Consider the following 21,604-nt stretch of genomic DNA (forward strand, 5'->3'; position numbering starts at 1 on the left):
GCTGTCTATTTACGCCGGCCTCTAGGGGTGTGTATGCTGATTTACGCCTAGAATGCGTAAATGAGCGAGATATGCCTATTCACGAACGTACGCTTGCCCGTCGCAGTAAAGATACGCCATTTACGTAAGGCATTTTCAGGCCTAAAGATATTCCACCCAAAAAATGGCGCAGCCAATGTTACGTATGGACGTCGGAACCGCTTTGAATTTTAAAATGTTTACGTCGTTTGCGTAAGTCGTCCGTGAATGGGGCTGGCTGTAATTTACGTACACGTCTAAAGCAATGAGTCTTTGCGGCTTAAGTTGGAGCATGCGCTCTGGGTTACGTCTACAGACGGCGCATGCGCTGTTCGTTAAAAACGTCATTTACGTGGGGTCATGCTTTATTTGCATAAAACACGCCCACCTCTTCACAATTTGAATTAGGCGCGCTTACGCCGGCACATTTACGCTATGCCACCATACCTTAGGACGCAAGTGCTTTGTGAATACAGCACTTGCCTCTCTAACTTACGACGGCATAGCGTATATGAGATACGCTACGCCTGCCTAACGTTAGGCATGTCTACGTGAATCCAGCTATGTGTATTTTTCTTAACAAATTATACAAAAATAATGTCCAACAATAACCTCAAAAGGGAAGATTCAAAATAAATTTACATGAAAGAACAAGTATCCCCCAAGGTAAGTATTAGGGACTTTGAAGGCAACAAGAAAAGAAATATAAACAGAAAATTATCTGATTGGTATTTATTAATAGAGAATATAAAAGTTGATCAGGTGCAAACATCATTAATGATATAATAAAGAGAGAGAGAGCGGGACTTTAAATGAAGCATGTGCAGGGATCAGATTACAATGGATAGGGTGAAAATAATAATTCTGGAATAAGTTATAAGTTATTAATTCATTAATGATATAATTTATATAATTTATAAAAACAACAAGATACAGTGTATATTTGGAGAAGAATGATTGGACAGTTTCCAGAATAGACACGACACTCCAGTCCTTGAAGTGTTAAAAATAAAATGGGGGAAATAAACTGAGCGGGCATTAGCCAACTCAGAATAGTTAGGACTTTGCGGAGATGATGAAGTCCTAACTATTCTGAGTTGGCTAATGCCCGCTCAGTTTATTTCCCCCAACAAGATACAGTGGCAGATCGTTACTGGTAATGTTTTGTTAATTGTCGATATTTAGCCCGACACATTTCAGGACTACAGTAGGGTCCCCTCATCAGAGGGGTTCAACGCAAGGTGAGAATACCATAACACATTCTAAAATCAAGAAACAAAAAACATAGTAGAAACAGGCAAAATGTATATGTACGATAACAAAAATACATAGCATATGCCCATCATGGACAAGGACAAAGAAAAGGAGCATTGTTGAGGCCGCGATTGGGGAATTACCTACTGATTCTGTGGATATCGACAATTACCACGCATTAACCATTTACCACTTATCTTGTTGTTTTTATAAATGATATCTTTGGTGATGTTTGCACCTGATCAACTTTTAGATTCTCTATTAATAAATAATAACAACATAAATTTACAAAACTAATTTGTAAATTGCGTTTTTTTTTTTAATTTTGCCATCTTCTTCCTCCTCTTCTACTCAAATATACAATGTATTATTACACCTTATTAGAACTTCTCCAAGATATAAAAATATACCAAAAAATAGCTTCAAGATAAAATCAACGCCCACATTTATTCAGTGACATCGGCATCATGGGCTTGATAGTTGCTGCTAAACCAGGATTGTTCATTTTGACAAATGTCAGGCGGTCAAAGGAGTCTGTGGACAAACACGCTCTTTTATCACTCTTCATACTCACACTATACTCACACTACACTAGCACTGCACTAACACACTACACTGACACTACACAATACTCACACTATAATCAGACTACACTAACACTACACTGACACTTTACACTCAAAGTCACAAGAACACACTAGCTCACTAGTAGCAAACAGAGCCCTGCTTTATCTATCTTCACTTCAACAACACACTGCAAATGGTTCCTGTGGGAAGGAACCTTTTATGGTGTGGAGTGGGACTATGAGCACTGAGCCATGATTGAGCAAAGTCATCATGACTTTGCCCAATCATGGCTTTGACTGTGCTCTGTGCCTTGATTGGGCAAAGCCTTGCACCTGATCTGCAGTCAGGTGCATTGCTGCATCCAATTAGGGCCCTAGAATCCACTGTGCAGTGTGCAGTGTATTGTGGGGCGCTCGGGGGTGAACATCCTGCTGAGCACCCGCAAATTTGGGTGTTCACCGAACAGGTGGACAGGAAATGTTCGGGGCCAAACTTTTTCTCAGCCCAAACTGCTTTCCCAACTCTAGTTGTAATATACTGTATGCTGTCAGCAAACAGTTGTAGGTGAGCATAGGGTTCAGGTAGAGTCCCTGACTTTCTACATTTCTGTATTAGTTTTTTTTTTGCATAACAGAAAAGGATGCACAGGATAACATCCCTGGGTATGGTGGTTTGGGGAGCCTGTAAATGCAGTCAATGACCAGCTTAATATTTTTAATCTCCGGCAGAACTTCAGATATTCCTGGATTTTGATGTTATTGTAATAGATCTGCTAACTTGTATTTGATCCAGTTATGTTCTTTGATGTGTGTGCCATGAGTATCAATAAGGTAATTCATAGTGGAATCATAGTCCCCCATTTTTGTTTCCATGTGTGTCACTCCGTCACCCTATGGAGGTGATATCATGATTAAATTACTGCATCAGAGAAAGCATATCTGAGTGCATCTAAGGGACATGTACATATCCTTGAGGATGGTGTCCAACACTAGTTAATTGTTAGCAGGAAAAAGGCTATGGCATGAGGTTGTGCACCTTGGAACCCATGAGAGATATAATGATGACTTTCTCATTGATGTAAGTTACGGGATAATCTATCCCCATGCTTGCTTTATTTAGGCTGTGGTGACAAGAGTGCCTGGAGGAGATGCAGAAGAGCTGTCAGGGGTAATCTGGACTTCCATGGAGTTATCTTGAAGATTCATGGATACAAAAGGCTGTGATGTTTGGAGAGTAGGTGAGATGGTTGTGGAATCCAGGGGTTTAGTGCCATCTTGCCTGCATAGATCTGCCAGTTAGAACATGATTGCTGCATGTTTTTGAGCCTCTCTTCTTTACTCTTAGTAGCCATTCTGCCACTATGCTGGGGAGGATGGTTCCATTGCCATAGCAAATTTAAGAGAAGGTAATAATTAAAGTGACATTAAAGCGGGGGTTCACCCTATATAAAAAAAAAAAACAGTATGCCTACTCACTGTGCTATTGTACATTGAAGATTCCGGGGAATGGGCGTTCCTATGGAGAGAGAAGGTGATTGACGGCCGGCCCTGGCACGTCACGCTTCTCCGGAAATAGCCAAAATAGGCTTGGCTCTTCACGGCGCCTGCGCATAGCCTGTGCGCAGGCGCCGTGAAGAGCTGAGACCTACTCCGGCTGTCTTCGGGGAGCGTGACGTGCCAGAGCCGGCCGTCAATCATCCTCCCTCTCCATAGGAATGCCCATTCCCCGCGGCAGACGGAATCTTCAATGTACAATAGCACTGTGAGTACGGGGATATAAAAATACAGACAGGCATACTGTAGCTCGCGCTACTATGCCGAATTTAATGCTATACTGTTGTTAATGAGGGTGAACCACCGCTTTAAAGCTTCTTTTTTTTTTAAATAGGATAACAAACATGCCATATTGCCCCTCCTCTTTAGTGGGTCCCCCCATGGAAAGTGGCTTTCCATGGGGGCACCTGTGCAGGCTTGCTCCCAAGTCACTCTGTCTGCGTCCATTGATACAGAGCATGCGGCTTGGTCCTGCCCCCGTTCCCTCGGCACAGCATTTGATTGACCGCAGAGGCAGCCAATGGCTCCTGCTGCTATCAATCTTCGCAGGCAGGAGAGAGACAGTGACAAGAGCCACTGCTCTCATGCACATCACTGGATAAGATTGTGCTCAAGTAAGAGTTGTAAGTTTGTGCAGAACAGAAGTTTTTTTACCTTAACGCATAGAATACATTAAGGTGAAAAAACAGCTTTAGAACCACTTTAAAGCGGAGCTCCACCCTAAAGTGAAACTCCCGCTGATTGGAACCCTCCCCTACCTCTGGTGTCATTTGACACCTTTCAGGGGGGAGGGGGGTGCAGATACCTCTCTAAAGGCAGGTAGTTTCCCCCACTTCTGGCCACAGTCTGCGGGCAGACTGCAGGCAGGACATCAACCCCCCCACCCAGTTGTGTTCTGGGAACACTCGGCTCCCAGAGCACAGCGGGAGCCAGTCAGCAGGCACAGTGCGACTCGCGCATGTGCCGTAGGGAACCGGGTAGTGATGCCGGAGCGCTTCACTTCCTGGTTCCCTCACCGAGGATGGTGGGGGGGGGCAGCAGAGTGATGAGCGATCGCTTGTCCCCTGCTGCGGATGGCGCTGGACTCCAGGACAGGTAAGTGTGCTGATATTAAAATTCAGCAGCTGCAGTATTTGTAGTTGCTGACTTTTAATATTTTTTTTTTCAGCGGACATCCGCTTTAAGCTGCTACAGAGGTTACAACAGGATGGTTTTATCTGGAATAATAAGCCTAATTGGTGTATTCCCCACCTTTATTATAACTAGGGGGGTGGGACTGATGTAAATGTGAGGCATATACTATGAGGTGGTTTAGTTAACTACTATTCTTATATTTAGTTTATCTTTCTTTCTAACAACGTAGAAGTGTGCAGTGAACAAAAGTCAGCTTCAAGTACAGATCAGGTCAGAAACAAGTGAATGCTTTGAGCACCCTTACATTTAAAGCCCTATCAAAATAAACGAAAAATACAATAAATAGCTAAATAAATTCTAAAAACCCCAAAACGCCAACCCTGAAACCAAAATCCTCAATTTTTTAAAGAATAGCCTTGAAAGAAAAGATCAATTTAACCTAAAGAAGAGGCCACTATATAATTTAAACACCCAACGTGAACGAAATCCCCCAAAATATTGCCTCCTAAATGAATTTCAAACCTTCAAAATTCACCTTGAACCCATGGTAGAGGCAAACCAGAACATCATTCCTGTTTATAACATTCAGTTTGTAAACCTTATGGGATATGGTGGATCTTTACATAATAATAATAATAATAATAATAATAATAATAATAATAATAAAAATACAACTAATAATAATATTATATGATTTCAGATTCCGGTATCCCGATGCTCAGATCCCTGTTTACCTGGAAGCAGAAAAAAGTTTGGATCTTCAATTCATAAATGTTGTTATGAGTGTGTCCCGTGTTCAGAAGGAGAAATCTCCATCATTTCTGGTATATTTTGTATTTGCTAGTAAGTTATTAACTGGACAGAAGTTACTACTGTAGTTAAAGGGCTAGATTCATAAATTCATAAATAATATCTATTGATACGCCGCGTAAATTCAAATCTGCGCCGGCGTATCGTCTTTCGTCTATTCAGAAAGCAAGCTACGCCAAAATTTGCCTAAGATCAGATTGGCGTAAGTCTCTTACGCCATCGTATCTTAGTTGCATATTTACGCTGGCCGCTAGGTGGCGCTTCTGTTGATTTCAGCATATAATATGCAAATGAGCTGGATACGCCGATTCAGAAACGTACGTGCGCCCGGCGGTATTTTTTACGTCGTTTGCGTAAGGCTTTTTCCGGCATAACGTTGCTCCTGCTATATGAGGAGCAACCAATGTTAAGTATGGACGTCGGGCCAGCGTTGAATTTTGCGTTGTTTACGTTGTTTGCGTAAGTCGTTTGCGAATAGGGCTTTGCGTAAATTACGTTCACATCTAAAGCATTGACGATTTGCAGCAGAATTTCGAGCATGCGCACTGGAATTTTTTCACGAATGGCGCATGCGCCGTTCGTTAGAGACGTCATTTACGTGGGGTCATGTTTTATTTACATAAAACACGCCCACCTCTTCAGAATTTTAATTTGGCGCGCTTACGCAGATGTATGCTACGCCGCCGTAAATTAGGGCGCAGATTCTTTGTGAATCCAGCCCCAGCCTCACTAAGTTACGGCGGCGTAGCGTATCTCAGATACGCTACGCCCACACAAACTTACGGCGGGCTTTATGAATCTAGCCCAAAGTGTATGTCAGGGAAAAAAAGAAGAACATCCCTGCAATGTGTGTACATTTTCCCATGTTTTATCCCTCTAAAGACCCTGTAAGTACAGAATGATACCTGTTGATCCTGAAATCCAGAAATGCACTCAGCTCCTAAGTTCTGCTGTGGGCTGACAACATACAGGAGGTTGTTTTCTGAAGCCCTGTACACACGGCCGGAAATCCCGTCAGGAAGAAAATGTCGGTTTTCCTGACGAGATTCCTGGCAAGCTTGCCGTGCATACAGATGGCAATTCAAAAGAACCGCCGTTGAAATGCGTCAAACTCTTATCGAGCATGTGTGGGTTTCCAATGGAACAGGTAAGCATAGAGACGACCAGTTTTGTCAGCAGGAAATACTCTGCCGGGAATCCCGACGGGAAAATAGAGGGCAGGTTCTGCTAGGGAGCATACACACAGCCGGGATTCCCGGACAAATGCACTCCTGGCAGTTTTCCTGCCCAGAAAACCGGTTGTGTGTACGAGGCTTGAAATCAAAATAATTGTGTCAGTCCCACATTGTTGTATTTTGCTACTTTTACTACTATTAACATCAGTAGCGGCTGGTGTTTTTTTTTTTCGGGGAAGGGGGGGGGGTTGTCAAACAATCCACCCAAAGCCATCCCCCGGTCAGTCAGTCAATAGGTCGGGGACCCCATCTCACTCACTGGGCAGCGGACGGCGGATGACTTTGTCTTCTCTCTGGGCTGTTCTCTCTGGCTGCTTCCTCGCTAATTGCACCGTCGGATCGTAACTCCCCCGGCGGAATTCAAATTCCGCGGCTAGGGGGAGTGTACAATTTAAATCAGGCGCGTTCCCGCGCAGATTTAACTGTGCATGCATCGCCGGCGAAATTTGCCAGTGCGCATGCTCCAAATGACGTTGCTAGGACGTCAATGTTTTCAGCGGCTACGTTAATTTCCGGCCATCCGTATTCCCGATCGACTTACGCAAACAACGTAAAAATTTGAATCTCGGCGCGGGAACGACGGCCATACTTAACATTAACTACCCCTCATATAGCAGGGGTAACTATCCGCCGGAAAAAGCCGAACGCAAACGACGTTAAAAAAAACCGACGGGCGGGCGTTCGGTCTTGAATCGGCGAATCTCCTCATTTGCATATCCGACGCATAGAAAACTGCGACAACACCTAGCAGCCGGCGGTAGATTGCAGCCTAATACCCGACTGGTGTAAGTCACTTACACCAGTCAGATCTAAGGGATATCTATGCGGAACTGATTCTTATGATTCTTACGACCGTTGGATCTCAGAGATACGACGGCGGATCAGGAGATCCGCCGTCATATCCCCTTGATGAATCTGGCCCACGGTGTCCATGGAGTTGGGTCTTAACCCTATCCCCCTGCAAATTGCCCCCTGGATTCCATGGCATAGCTACCCCCACAGCCTAAAACACCATCCAAAAACAGGAACCACCCCTGAAATCTTCCATAGGTTGGCTAGGAATACAGTTGTAACCTCTCCACTCAGCCCTCTTACACCCTTAAAAGACAATCCTGACTTCATGCCTGGAATGGGTAACTTGATGCTCCAATCAGCAAATGCTAAAAAAAAAACACTTCTAGACGCAGACTGCTTTCACCAGGGCAAAATCAAAGACTTATCTGTTTTAAAACAAGACAATGATCTCCCCCAATTGCCCTTCTGGGTCTTACCTACAGTTGCGCAGCTATATCTATGCTAAATCCCAGAAAGGCGACTTCTATACACCCTTAACATAATTTTAATCGGTATGTCACACTGGTGATCAATTTCCTTGGGCGACCTCAGTCACCTACTAATGGTTACAGTATGCCAAAGGAGGAAATGGTCCGAGGACCTACAGATAAATATAACAGACAAACAATGGAGAAATGCGTGCATCCCAACTAGGGATAAGCTTTGTATTCGAGTCAAACTCACGGTCGACTCGAACATCGTATGTTCGATCGTTCGTCGAATTACGAACGTTATGGGCTGTTTGTGTCAAATTTGAGTGGCGTGTCACGGCCCATAATTCACTGCGGCATTGCAGTGCATTGCTGGCTGATGATTGGCCAAGCATGCACTATGACCCGCATGCTTTGGCCAATCACAGCGCGCAAAAAACAGAGAGCCATAATTTGCCATAATTGGCAAATTATGGCTGAGGGGGTTTAGTACACGCCCCACATTATATAAGGACGCCTGGAAATCTGCCTTATGTAGTGTGTTGCGGTGGTTAAGACAGAGAGAGACAGAGTAATTTTTTTTAGTTAGATAGAGCAGGCAGGCTAGTCAGTTACAGTTACAGTGTGAAGAGGATATATATATACATCTGTAACAGCACTGGTGAACAGAGTGAACCACAACTGCGGTTAGCAAGGACTTTAATGCGATTCTCTATGCGACAACTCAGTATTAGGCCCCAGGCGTCACTCCTCGCAACAGGAGTTTGGGGGATCTATACATCATCTCTCTGTCACATAAAGAAAGGCGTTGAGCTACTAAGCATGGACGCATTACAGCATGCGACCAGAGCTTAGCATTTAAAATTATATTATGCACTAAAAGATTGCAATGCACAATTATACGCTAATGATTACGAGTATTACATAGCGTTGTGCATTAGGCGACTAAGGGAGGCGGTATAGTATACGTCAACCCTTAGCATAGAAGTTTAGGCGAACATGTTCTGCAACTTTAGGGCATGGGCCCATATACAAGAAGCACTTATGTCAGCACACAGTAAATATGAGTTGTAGTAACAACTACAGTAATAGTTGCGTATGAGAGGTAATATAGCTCAGGTAATTATAGTAGAATACTTGAGGTGTATATTGTAGATATAATACTATTTGCATATGAGAAGCAGTATAGCTCAGGTAGATTTAGTTGTACACATGAGCTGGAATTATAGATGTAGCAATGCATACATATGAGAGGCAATATAGCTCAGGAATTTATAATAGCATACGTGAACTAAATATTGCTGTAGTAATTTAGAGGTAGCTGTCCCTTTTAGGTATTCTTTTGCAACAAGCTTTAGCACAATAGTAACTCCCATAAGATATGGTAATATCCACACGGTATTTGTAATACTACAATTGTAATAGATGAAACATTAGCATTAGATCTTCTTGTAGAACTAAAAGTGAAGGAATGATCCGTTTGTAGGTATCTTTATGCAGGAGATGGAATGTCCATGGTGCAACATGTTCAAGGCATGTAGGTAGTTCGCAGCAAAGTAGTAGTGGTTTCCTGGAGCGCTGTTCCAGCAAGGGAGCAAAGGCAGCAGACACAGTAAGGATCTGTTGCTAGCTGGCCATAGTATTGCCTCTGTTTGTAGTGTGGCCGGACGGCTGACAATAATTGAACCCTGGTTTGGTTTAAAGTGAATGCCTTTATAGGCATGTTACAGCTGTAGTGCTTCACATAAATTCAAACAAGTGCCGTATGTGGCGCACTTCCGCGTTCCACGCTGGAACGCATCACGGTGCTGGGCGATGACGTCATCGCACGAGCGCCGTATGCGTTCCAGCATGGAACGGATTACTGCGCTGAAGGTGCCCGCTATAGGAAGTAACAGGCGCGCAGATTGCCTGTTAACAGGGGACAGGCAGGGCCTGTTACAGCATCCCAGGTGTTGTATATATATTTATACATTGTATTGAGTTTAGCTAGATCCGCTCTTCCTAATATACTGACAGGAAGGCAGGTGATTGTGCTAGCTGCCGTATTTTCACTTGGTGTACTGTCTGTGTTCTCTGCATAGTGTGCGCCTAAAGCTACGTGAATACAATTGCTGTTGTTCTCATATTAATACCACAGGCAGTGGCTGATCAGCAAGTATTCTCACTTGGTGTACTGTGTCCTCTGCACAGTGTTCACCTAAAGCCACGTGAATCTGATTGCTGGTGTTCTCAAATTAATACTAGAGAGTATAGCTCCAACTAGAGGGGTTGCAGTGTTGTGGCACCAACACCAGTGCCTAAGGCCCAATTTTTCTGCCCCTGTTTAACAGGGGCATGTAATTACAATTCTTGATATAATAGTTCACAGCAGGGCCCATTCCTATGCCCACCAAGAGTAACTGTGAGGGCTTACAGTGTTGTGGCATCCCAACACCTAGGGCCCAAATTTCTGCAGGGTATATACGGCAGGCCCCTATTTTTAAACATCCAACTTACAAACGACTCCTACTTGCAAACGGAAGGAGATTACAGGAAGTGAGAGGAAATCTACCCCTAGGAAGGGAAATTCTCTTCTGTAAGAGGTGTCTCCTGTCCACTGATGCTTTATCACCAATCCTTGTTTCACAAAAAAAATCATTGGGACAGAAAGTGAATTGAAATCTTCTGAACAGATGCACACAGACAGCAAAACAAATGTTACAGGGGTGATAACCCTTCCCTATGTTTTCAGAAAAGCTTAAAAAAAGATTTTATGGCTGAAGCTACACTTTGAAAAAGTACCAGTTCAAAATTACAAACAGATTCTACTTAACAACAAACCTACAGTCCCTGTCTTGTTTGCACTGCCTGTATACTGCTGTTCAAAGTATATAGGGTCAAGGGGGCTTGTAATGACCTGGGAGAAGGGGGGGGGGGAAACCCATGCTACGATAGTTAAATTAATTTTTCATTTTTTTTTCACTCTAAGCATAATTAAAATCACTGCTCCCGAAAAAAACTCAGTTTTTAAAACTTTTTTTTTCCATTGATGTTCCCTGGGGCAAGACCTGGGTTCTCAAACCCGTTTTATGACAATAACTTGCATATTAGCCTTTAAAATTAGCACTTTTGATTTTGAATGTTCGAGTCCCATAGACTTCAATGGGGTTCTAAAGTTTGCGCGAACGATCGGTCTGTTCGAAGGTTCTGGTGCGTGAACCGAACGGGGGGGTGTTCGGCTCATCCCTAATCCTAACGCATAAATGCTCTATCAGTACTAAAACGCAGGAAACTGCATACAAGTTGCTAACCCATTGGTACATGACGCGTGTGAGGAGAGAGAGAGAATCTGTGAGTGAACAAAGTATTACAAAGTGTTACAACCTGTAAAAAGTGTTACAAAGTGCCCAGTGCCCAATCAGTGCCCAGTGATACCTGTGCCACCAGTGTCCACCTGTGCCACCAGTGTCCACCTGTGCCACCAGTGCCCACCTGTGCCCAGTGCCCACCTGTGATCAGTGCCATCTGCCGCCTCAGTGCGTATCAGTGCCCACCTGTGTCACCTCACCAGTGCCCACATGTGCCACCTCATCAGTGCCCACATGTGCCACCTCATCAGTGCCCACCTGTGCCACCTTATCAGTGCCCACCTGTGCCACCTCATCAGTGCACATCTGTGCCGCCTCATCAGTGCACATCAGTACCCATCTCAGTGCCATCTGTGCCGCCTCATTAGTGCCATCTGTGCCGCCTCAGTACCATCTGTGCCACCTCATCAGTGCCATCTGTGCCGCCTCATCAGTGCACATCTGTGCAATCAATCAGTGCACATCTGTGCCGCCTCAACAGTGCACATCTATTCCACCTCATCGGTACCCATCTGTTCCACCTCATCAGTACCCATCTCTGCCACCTCAGTACCCATCTCTCCCACCGCAGTACCCATCTCTGCCACCTCAGTACACATCTCTGCCGCCTCAGTGCACATCTGTGAAGTCGCCAGCAACCATGTCAAAACGTCTCTTTTCCGCCAAGCAGGCATATCAAATTATTTCCGCGGCTGACGAGAGCAACGGGGAGCTAACTTCTTCCGATTCCCATTCGGATTCTCATTCGGATGTAGACTATGAGCCAGTCTACAGTAGTGGAACAGAGACAGGCTCAGAGGGGGAAGATAGTCAGCCCGCCAAAAGAAAGCGCTCTGGTGAGGAGGCAGTGGCATCCACCAGCACCGTCATGCCATCCACCAGCCCCGTCATGCCTTCCACCAGCCCCGTAATGCCATCCACTAGCCCCATCATGCCATCCACCAGCACCGTCATGCCATCCACCAGCACTGAAGTGCCATCCACCAATACCGAAGTGCCATCCACCAGCACCGCAGTACCTCAGCAACAAAGCACAAGAACCCATGCCAGCCTTCCCTATGCCCTTCAGTACCCCTTGTGGCTTCCTCCAAATTCCAGAGAAGCCATCATTCCCCCTTTCACTGCCCAGCCAGGAGTCCAGGTGAACACGGACAATTTTTCCCCAATTAATTTTTTTTGATTTATTTTTTACTGAGGAACTGCTATCTAGCATTGTGGCCCAGTGCAACTTATATGCCCAACAATTTTTTTCCAACAATCCAACATTGTCTTATGCCCGCCCTTTCCAGTGGAGAGACCTAACAGTGGAGGAGTTTAGTTTTTTTTAGGCCTCACATTTTGCATGGGACTCAACCCAAAAAATGAAAAGCATTCCTTTTGGTCAAAATGCCCCATTTATCATATGCCAATCTTCCCTGCAACAATGCCCAGATCCCGATATTTCATGATCATGAGGTTCCTCCACTTCAATGATAACACCCAGTGCCTTCCCCGAAATCACCCAAATGTTGACAGGCTTTTCAAAATTCGCCCCTTATTAAATTATTTTTCGGAATTATTCCCCCAATTATATACCCCGGAAAAACACATATGTGTAGACGAGTCCCTTGTTAAATTTTGTGGCCGACTGAAAATAAAGCAGTTTATCCCCAGCAAAAGGGCCCGCTATGGGGTGAAGGTTTATAAACTTTGTGAATGAGTCACAGGGTACCTATATTCCTTCTTGGTCTACGAAGGGAAGGACACCCAGCTGCATCCCCCCAATTGCCCAGACTACTTGGGATCAAGTGGAAAAGTTGTTTGGCAACTCATCAACCCCCTACTTGATAAAGGCTACCACTTGTACGTCGATAACTTTTATACCTCTCTTCCCCTGTTCTACAACCTTCATCGGAAGCAGACCCCAGCATGTGGCACTGTCAGAAAGAACCGGAAAGGCTTTCCTCAAAGCCTTGTGAATAAGAAGCTGAGGAAAGGGGAATTGGCAAGTCTGCGCAACAAGGAGGTTCTGGCAGTGAAGTGGAAGAACAGAAGAGATGTATATATGTTGTCTTCCATTCACAACAATTCCTTTGTGGAAACCCGCAGAAGGCGTGACACCACCATCCAAAAGCCCACATGTAGCCGGGACTACAATTCGTTCATGGGGGGGTCGACTTTAACGACCAAATGTTGGAACCATACCTTGCCACAAGGCGCACGTACCATTGGTACAAAAAAATAGCAATTTATTTTTTTTCATTTGGCCATATACAATTCCTATATAATTTATCGTAAGTCCACCCAAAACCCCCTACCATTCCTTGGCTACCAGGAGGAAATCACCACTGTCCTGATATTCCAGAATGACCTACCCCAAAACATCCGATCAGATGTTCTAAGTTGACTCTGCGAATGACACTTCCCAGATAAAGTCCCTCCCACAGCATCAGGCCGACGAGGTAAAAAAAATGGAAGGTGTTTGCCAGTGAAGGAGTCAGACGAGACACAGTTTATTATTGTGCCGAGTGTCCATCGCAACCAGGCCTCTGTGTAACTGACTGTTTTCGCCGTTACCATACTAAACAAAATTATTAGTTTAGTATGGTAACCGTAATCCTCCGTTCCTGCCTTCACACACCTTCACACCCCTTATGCCACTGCCTGCTTTGTAACTGACCCCGGCTTGTTATTGGACCACGCTTCTGCCTAACGATTTTGTAATACCTCTGCCTGATCTGGAATTGACCCTGGACTGTTTTTTGACCATTCTTCTGCCTAACGATTCTGTAATGCCTCTGCCTGATCTGGAACTGACCTCGAACTGTTTGACCATGCCTTTTGCCTGCCTCTTGGACTGATCTTGTACCCTGCTACTGGACTAGTGGAATTCAACACATGGGGTCTCACATATGTGAGGGGCTCCAGAAAAGTTTTTCTGGATCAAGAAAACAATTTTTTTTGTTTTCTCATCCTAGATCAGGGTCTGGTTGCTCGGAGGCTTCAAAGAGATTTGGGTGGGAGAGGCCTCTACCCCTGTCCCCATTCTGTCCTGAACGAGGCCTTTCTTCTGCCTGCTGCCTGTAGGACCTATGCCATCATGCCTCTGCCTGTTGCATGAATTGACCACCTGCACTAACCCTGACGGGACAGTATCCCTGACTGGACAATTGTCTATGCCGTTGCTGACCAAGTCCCTGCCTGCTGCCTGGACCAGTGCTATACCGCTGTGTAGAACTGTGCTACTATTACCACAGGTAATCTTTTGTTTACGCTTTGCTCAGCATAATGTATTTTGGGGTGTAATTCTTGGTATGTGCATGCTATGTGTCTCTGGAACACCTGACAGTGTTCCTTGCATGTTGGATCTCTGTATGTGGTCAGGCTGTGTAGAAGTCTCACACATGTGGTATCGTTGTACTCAGGTGGAGTAGCAGAATGTATTTTGGGGTGTAATTTTTGCTATCTAAATGCTATGTGTTGGAAATATCTTATAAACGGACAACTTTGTGTAAAAAAAAATGTGTTTTCATTTTTTTTCCACATGTTCCAAAAACTTCTGGAAAAAAATGAACTGTTCAAAAGACTCATTATGCCTCATAGATTATACGTTGGGGTGTTAGCTTCCCAAAATGGGGTCACTTTGTGGGTAATTCAATTTTCCTGGTGTTCCAGGGCCTTCAAAAGTGTAATAGGTAGTCAACTAGTTAGATGTGCAATTTATGCTCCTAAAACCCCCTGATGGTGCTCCCTGCATGTTGGGCCTCTGTATGTGGCCAGGCAGTGAAAAAGTCTCACACATGGGGTATCGTTTTACTCAGGAGGAGTAGCAGAATGTATTTTGGGGTGTCATTTTTGCTATGTACATGCTATGTGTTGAAAAGATTTTTATCAATGGACAACTTTGTGTAAAAAAAATGCGTTTTCATTTTTTTTCCACATATTCCAAAAACTGCTGGAAAAAAATAAATCATTCAAAAGACTCATTATGCCTCGTAGATTATACGTTGGGGTGTTAGCTTTCCAAAATGGGGTCACTTTGTAGGTGATTCCATTGTCCTGGTGTTCCAGGGCCTTCAAAAGTGTAATAGGTAGTCAACTAGTTAGATGTGCAATTTATGCTCCTAAAAACCCTGATGGCGCTCCCTGCATGTTGGGTCTCTGTATGTGGCCAGGCAGTGAAAAAGTCTCACACATGGGGTATCGTTTTACTCAGGAGGAATATCAGAATGTATTTTGGGGTGTAATTTGTGGTATGCACATGCCATGTGAGAGAAATAAGCTATTACAATGACAATTTTGAGAAATGTTTTAAATAAAAAATAGAAATCTTAATTTTGCAAAGTATTGTGGGAAAAAATTACAACTTCAAATAACTCACCATGCCTCTTACTAAATACATTGGAATGTCTACTTTCCAAAAAGGGGTTATTTTGGGGGCATTTGTACTTTCCTGGCTTGTTAGGGTCTCAAGAAATGAGATAGGCCTTCAGTACATCAGGTGTGATCAGATGTGATAATTTTTTATGATTTGCACCATAGCTTGTAGACTCTAAAACTTTCATACAGACCAAATCATTTCCAAAAATGTTGGGTTATTTTTATCAAAGACATGTAGCAGTATAAAGTGTGGCCAAAATGTTTGAAGAAAAATTAATAATTTGCAAAATTTTATCACAGAAACAAAGAAAAAAACATTTTTTTTCAAAATTGTTGGTCTTTTTTTATTAATAGCGCAAAAAATAAAAAAAACAGAGTGTGATCAAATACCACCAAAAGAAAGCTCTATTTGTATGAAAAAAGGACAAACAAATTATTTGGGTACAATGTTGCATAACTGAGTAATTGTCATTCAAAGTGTGAGAGCCCTGAAAGCTCAAAATTGGTCTGGTCAGGAGGGGTGTTTAAGTGCCCAGTAAGGAAGTGGTTAATATATATATATATATATATATATATATATATATATATATATATATATATATATATATATATATATATATATACTGTATATATATATGTATATGTGTATATATATATATATATATATATATATATATATATATATATATATATATATATATATATATATATATATATATATATATATCCTTTTGTTTGGTCTCAGTTCCCTTGTGTAGCCTACATGTCTGGTCACCTTTAGATGCTGATCCTGACAATTTGGTGGCATTGTCCGTTACTAGCACCTTTTGGGACAAAGTCAAGGAAACAATTACATTAATCAATGACACCAAACTGACACTCGTGTTGTTTACTTTATTTGACAAACTTTACTCTCAAGAAGTGTAAGCACACGCTATCAAAGCATTTACTAAATGCTGCTAAATTCCTAATTCCGATCCACTGGATTTCAACCCAGTTTCCTTCAATACAAGACTGGTTGCATAAAATAACAGACATATGTGAAATGGAGGAGATCCTAGTGCAATCCTGTGACCAGGTAGAAAGGTTCCATAGAACACGGCTACCATGGTTTTCCTTCAAATATTTTCTGGAATACGTTGACATTAGTGCTGACCAAAGCAGAGACAGCCTGTCCGACCTTTAGATACTGACTGTCTTGATTTTGGATGGTTACTCAGTACTATGACTATATGGTACTTAAGTACTTATTCACATGAAAATGTCCCACATGGTCAATCACTTTTTTACTATCCCTCCCCTACTATTTACTTCCATTGCCTCTTGGCAATTATGGCAGATTACTTCATCTTAGGCAATGTTACACCTACTGAGCTATTGTTGCTCCACACAGCAATGTGGACCAGTTGTGTGTACTTTGTTACGATATAGCATAGAGCAAACAGGACTTCCTAGTATTTTGTACTTTCTATTAGACCATAATTATGATATTACCAGGATATTTATTTCTTAGGACAGGGGTCTCCAACCTTTCTAAACAAAGGGCCAGTTTACCTTCAGACTAGGGCCAGTGGGAGTGGAAAATTTACTGGGGTCCAGTGGGAGTAAAAATGCCCTATCTATGGTGTCAGTGGGAGGAATAGTGGCCCATCGTTGGTGTCAAGAAAAGGAATTCTGCCCCATCCTTGGCTTTAGTGAGAGAAATAGTGCCCTTTCCTTGGTGTCAGTGGCAGGAATAGTGATCCATCTTTGGGGTCGCTTGGAGGAATTGTGCCCTTTGGATGGTGTCAGGGGGAGGAATAGTGCTCCGTTGTTGGTGTCAGTGACAAAAATTATACAGCATTGTTAGTGTAAGTGGATGAAATAGTGCCCCAAGGGCCAGATAAAGGCAAGCAAAGGGCCACATCCGGCCCCAGGGCCACCATTTGGAGACCCCTGACTTAGGACATCATCTACTTGTATTTGTCTTTTTTTCTCTTTCATAGTTGCAATTTCTTGCTATGTATTCATCTTTTGATATTATTAAAAACTCTTAATAAGAAAAATAATATAAAATCAGGCACTCATACATGTGAGTTGAATACTTTCTTTTAATCTTTTGTAATAAAGTCTTTTAAACGGTACTGCGCAATAAGGTTTTTTTCATTATATCTATCGACATGAGGATTATCCACTATAGCCAACCACCGGTCCAGAGGATATCTACAGAGGTCGTCCCACACACGCATTTGACCTAACTAGCAATAGTTGGTCCAATCCCAAGGGTGAGTGCACATCTACTAGGGGGCACCCTATTTAAGCACTAATGGAACACGGAATCTTTCATCCATATTTCAAGTCACAGCACTGTGTATGAGACCTTCAATACTGTGCCAACAGCATGAGCACTTTTTCACTGGGGACTTTTCCAGCGATTGTTTTTATAGTGAATGAGGGGTTTATAGTGTCTCATATAATACTTTGTTGTATGTACAATTTAGCGCGGTTTATCACTTTTACCATTATTTATTGTTTATATCAATTTGCACTGCAGCTGATCCAGCCATGTGACAATTTATTTTATTCATGCTATCAACACTTTTATGAAGTTGTTTTTCAAGTATCTGATTCACCATCTTTTGGCGCTTTGCTCCATTTATATTTTATAAAAAAAAAATAACAGGCCAATCAGAAGAACCAATCACAGAGCCCATCTGTTGATCTGTTATGCACTGTGTCCAAGGGACAGAGGCATCATGGGAGTGTGCCAATATGCAAATAAATGATATATTTAGGTCATATATTAGATTATAATTTATATTTGTATTATATTTCAATTTGTATTATATTTACAGTATATTCAATTTATTATATTCTTGTTTCCTTCACCACAATGTACTGATAGACATCCCATTGCTAGCTGTGAGACATCACAAGACAATTAATTTTCTCAGAAGCTCTGACCCCAATACTCATTGTGTTTGTATTTTTCTTCCTACAGACAGTGAAAACTGCATGAAATGTCCTGATGAAGAATGGCCAAATGAGAAGAATGATCGGTGTGTTCCTAAATTGATGGAATTTCTCTCCTACACTGATGATCCCATTGTTGCAGTATTTTCAACCGTCTCCATCCTCTGTTGTCTTCTGACTGGTTTAATATTGGGGATATTTATACATTACCGGGACACCCCTATTGTTAAAGCCAATAACAAAAACCTGAGCTATCTTCTGCTGGTCTCCATCATGCTGAGCTTCCTCTGTGTCTTCTTGTTCCTCGGCCATCCAGTAGATGTGACCTGCATGCTGCGTGTCACCTCTTTTGGTGTCATCTTCTCAGTTGCCGTCTCTTCTCTACTTGCCAAAAGTATCATGGTGTGTATTGCTTTTAAAGCCACCAAACCTGGGAGTCATTGGAGGAAATGGATGGGAGCCAAACTGCCCAATTTTATCATTTGTGTCTTCTCACTGGTTCAAGTCATAATCTGTGTCACTTGGTTGTCTATTTCTCCCCCCTTCCAGGATCGGGACACTCACTCTTATCAGGGGAAGATCATCATTCAGTGTAATGAGGGTTCAGTTATCGGCTTCTACTCTGTCCTGGGATATATGGGGCTTCTGGCAGCTGTGAGCTTCATTATCGCTTTTTTAGCCAGGACATTACCGGACAGTTTTAATGAGGCCAAGTACATCACCTTCAGCATGCTGGTGTTCTGCAGTGTCTGGATTGCCATGATCCCGGCCTATCTGAGCACCAGAGGGAAATACATGGTGGCTGTGGAGGTTTTTGCTATAATGGCATCAAGTTCTGGACTTCTTGGCTGTATATTTTCCCCAAAATGTTACATAATTCTGATTAGACCTGACCTGAATACAAAAACAGTTATCCGCTAATATGTATGGAGCAGCACTGAGTAATCAGTAGTTAAAGAATTATCTCTATCATTGGTAATTGTAAAATGTTCCTACTATATTGAGAATGAACACTGTTAAGTATAAACATTTAATACTTACCTCTCCAATGGATGGGAAATCAAATTTTTGCTCTCCACCCTGCTAGTATCGAACACTTTGAGTTTGTTGGAAACCTTGTCCCCTGTTGTGTGTAGTGGTTCCTCTCACCAGCCATTACATCACTGCAGAACAATGTAGTCACTTAGTGAGGAGGAACCACAGTGACCAGAGGGGGACAAAGTATCCAAATCATCCTAAAGTGTTCGATACCAGAGACACCCATCACTCTTCAAGAGAGGGAAAATTTCACTCACCACCATTCCAGAAGATAAATATTAAACATGTTCTTTTATAAGCTGCTTGTAGTGAATTGTTGAGTTTTGCTGGTGTATTAAAATATGTATATATATATATATATATATATATATATATATATATATATATATATATATATATATATATATATATAATTAGTTAAAGTTGATGAGAGCATGTTCTCAGGAAGTTCACATTTTAAATGATAATATGAGTTAATTTTCTAGAATATGTTCTTTATAGGACCTAATTAAAAATCTGTCTCCTTGTATAAATGTCTTTGTAAACTGCTGCCACAAGGTAATATTCGGCTTCCACATACAATGTTACCCCACACCTTGCCAGATCCTGATATGAAAGCTCTTAACCACTTGAATACCAGCCGCATGTAAAATGACGGCTTCACAGTGGCTCTGGAAACTCAACAGGACGTCCCCGAGATGCCGATGCGCGTGCCTGGCGGTCGCGATATCCGCCAGGCACCCACGATCAGCAGTGACAGAGCAGGGACGTGGAGCTCTGTGTGTAAACACAGAGCTCCACGTCCTGTCAGGGAACAGAGGAGACCGATCTGTGTCTCTTGTACATAGGGACACAGATCGGTCACCTCCCCCAGTCACCCCCCTTCCCCCACAGTTAGAACACACCTAGGCTACACATTTAACCCCTTCCTCACCCCCTAGTGTTAACCCCTTCAATGCTAGTCACATTTATACAGTAATTAGTGCATATTTATAGCACTGATCGCAGTATAAATGTGAATGGCGCCAAAAATGTGTCAAAAGTGTCCGATGTGTCCGCCATAACGTTGCAGTCCCAATAAAAAAATCGCAGATCGCCGCCATTACTAGTAAAAAAAATAAAAATAATAATAATAATAATTCTGTCCCATATTTTGTAAGCGCTTATTGCGTTTTTTTTTTTTTTATTATTATTTTTTTTTTTACCAAAAATATGTAGAAGAATACGTATCGACCTAAACTGAGAAAAAATTTGTTGGAAAAAAAAATTTGGCTATTTATTATAGCAACAAGTAAAAAATATTGGATTTTTTTTCAAAATTGTTGCTATTTTTGTTTTATAGCGCAAAAAAAAAAAAAAAGGTGATCAAATACCAAAAAAGAAAGCTCTATTTGTGGGGAAAAATGGACGCCAATTTTGTTTGGGAGCCACGTCGCACGACCGCGCAATTGTCAGTTAAAGCGACGCAGTGCCGGAAGCTGAAATTTCACCTGGTCAGGAGGGGGGTATATGTGCCCGGTATGGAAGTGGTTAAAGCTAAAAACAGGTGCTCATTAAACAATCATAGGTTTTATTCTGAAAAAGACATTAAACATTATAATTATGTTGGCTTAATATGTTTTGAAATTAATGTTCTTCTTACTCATAAGTGCCCCATAATAAGGCATTTATGCCATCAACAATATCTTCTAGTCAGACGTGTTTAAGAAAGAGCTAAACCAATTAGGAAATTATACTCCACCAGTCCCTTCCTATAAGTATTCAAATCATACACATACATAAGAAGAACAATGTTGCATAAAAATAAAAAATATATACAAATAAAGCCCATAAATATTATATATTATTAATCAATATTTCTCAAGTAAATATAATGACTGTAACGGTCAGGGGTTAACACCGTTCACGATCTCCCATTCCATCAACCCAAGACACTCCAACCATCCAGCAGACCTGATCCATTCCATAAGTATTCCCCCAGAATTAACGAGGCAAGCTCCGATCTCTGAGTCAAAATGTATGAACGCTTTAATGGTTAGCTCTCAGGTTTATATACAGTTACAAGGCAT

The 21,604-nt window shown here is 42.3% G+C and overlaps 1 protein-coding gene across 1 annotated transcript; it reads left to right on the top strand.

Moving 5' to 3' along the window:
• The first annotated feature begins 18,505 nt into the window (after positions 1-18,505).
• On the top strand, positions 18,506-19,861 carry LOC120925139 (vomeronasal type-2 receptor 26-like). Its single transcript, XM_040336002.1, has one exon. It carries the CDS (start codon positions 18,540-18,542, stop codon positions 19,416-19,418), a length of 879 nt encoding a protein of 292 aa, XP_040191936.1. The 5' UTR covers positions 18,506-18,539; the 3' UTR covers positions 19,419-19,861.
• The last annotated feature ends 1,743 nt before the right edge of the window (positions 19,862-21,604 follow it).

This window comes from Rana temporaria, chromosome 1, assembly GCF_905171775.1.
Source record: "Rana temporaria chromosome 1, aRanTem1.1, whole genome shotgun sequence".
Classification (NCBI taxonomy): domain Eukaryota; kingdom Metazoa; phylum Chordata; class Amphibia; order Anura; family Ranidae; genus Rana; species Rana temporaria.

Excerpts from the sequence above, each read along its gene's own strand:
- LOC120925139 (XM_040336002.1), top strand. The coding sequence starts at position 18,540 with ATGAAATGTCCTGATGAAGAATGGCCAAATGAGAAGAATGATCGGTGT.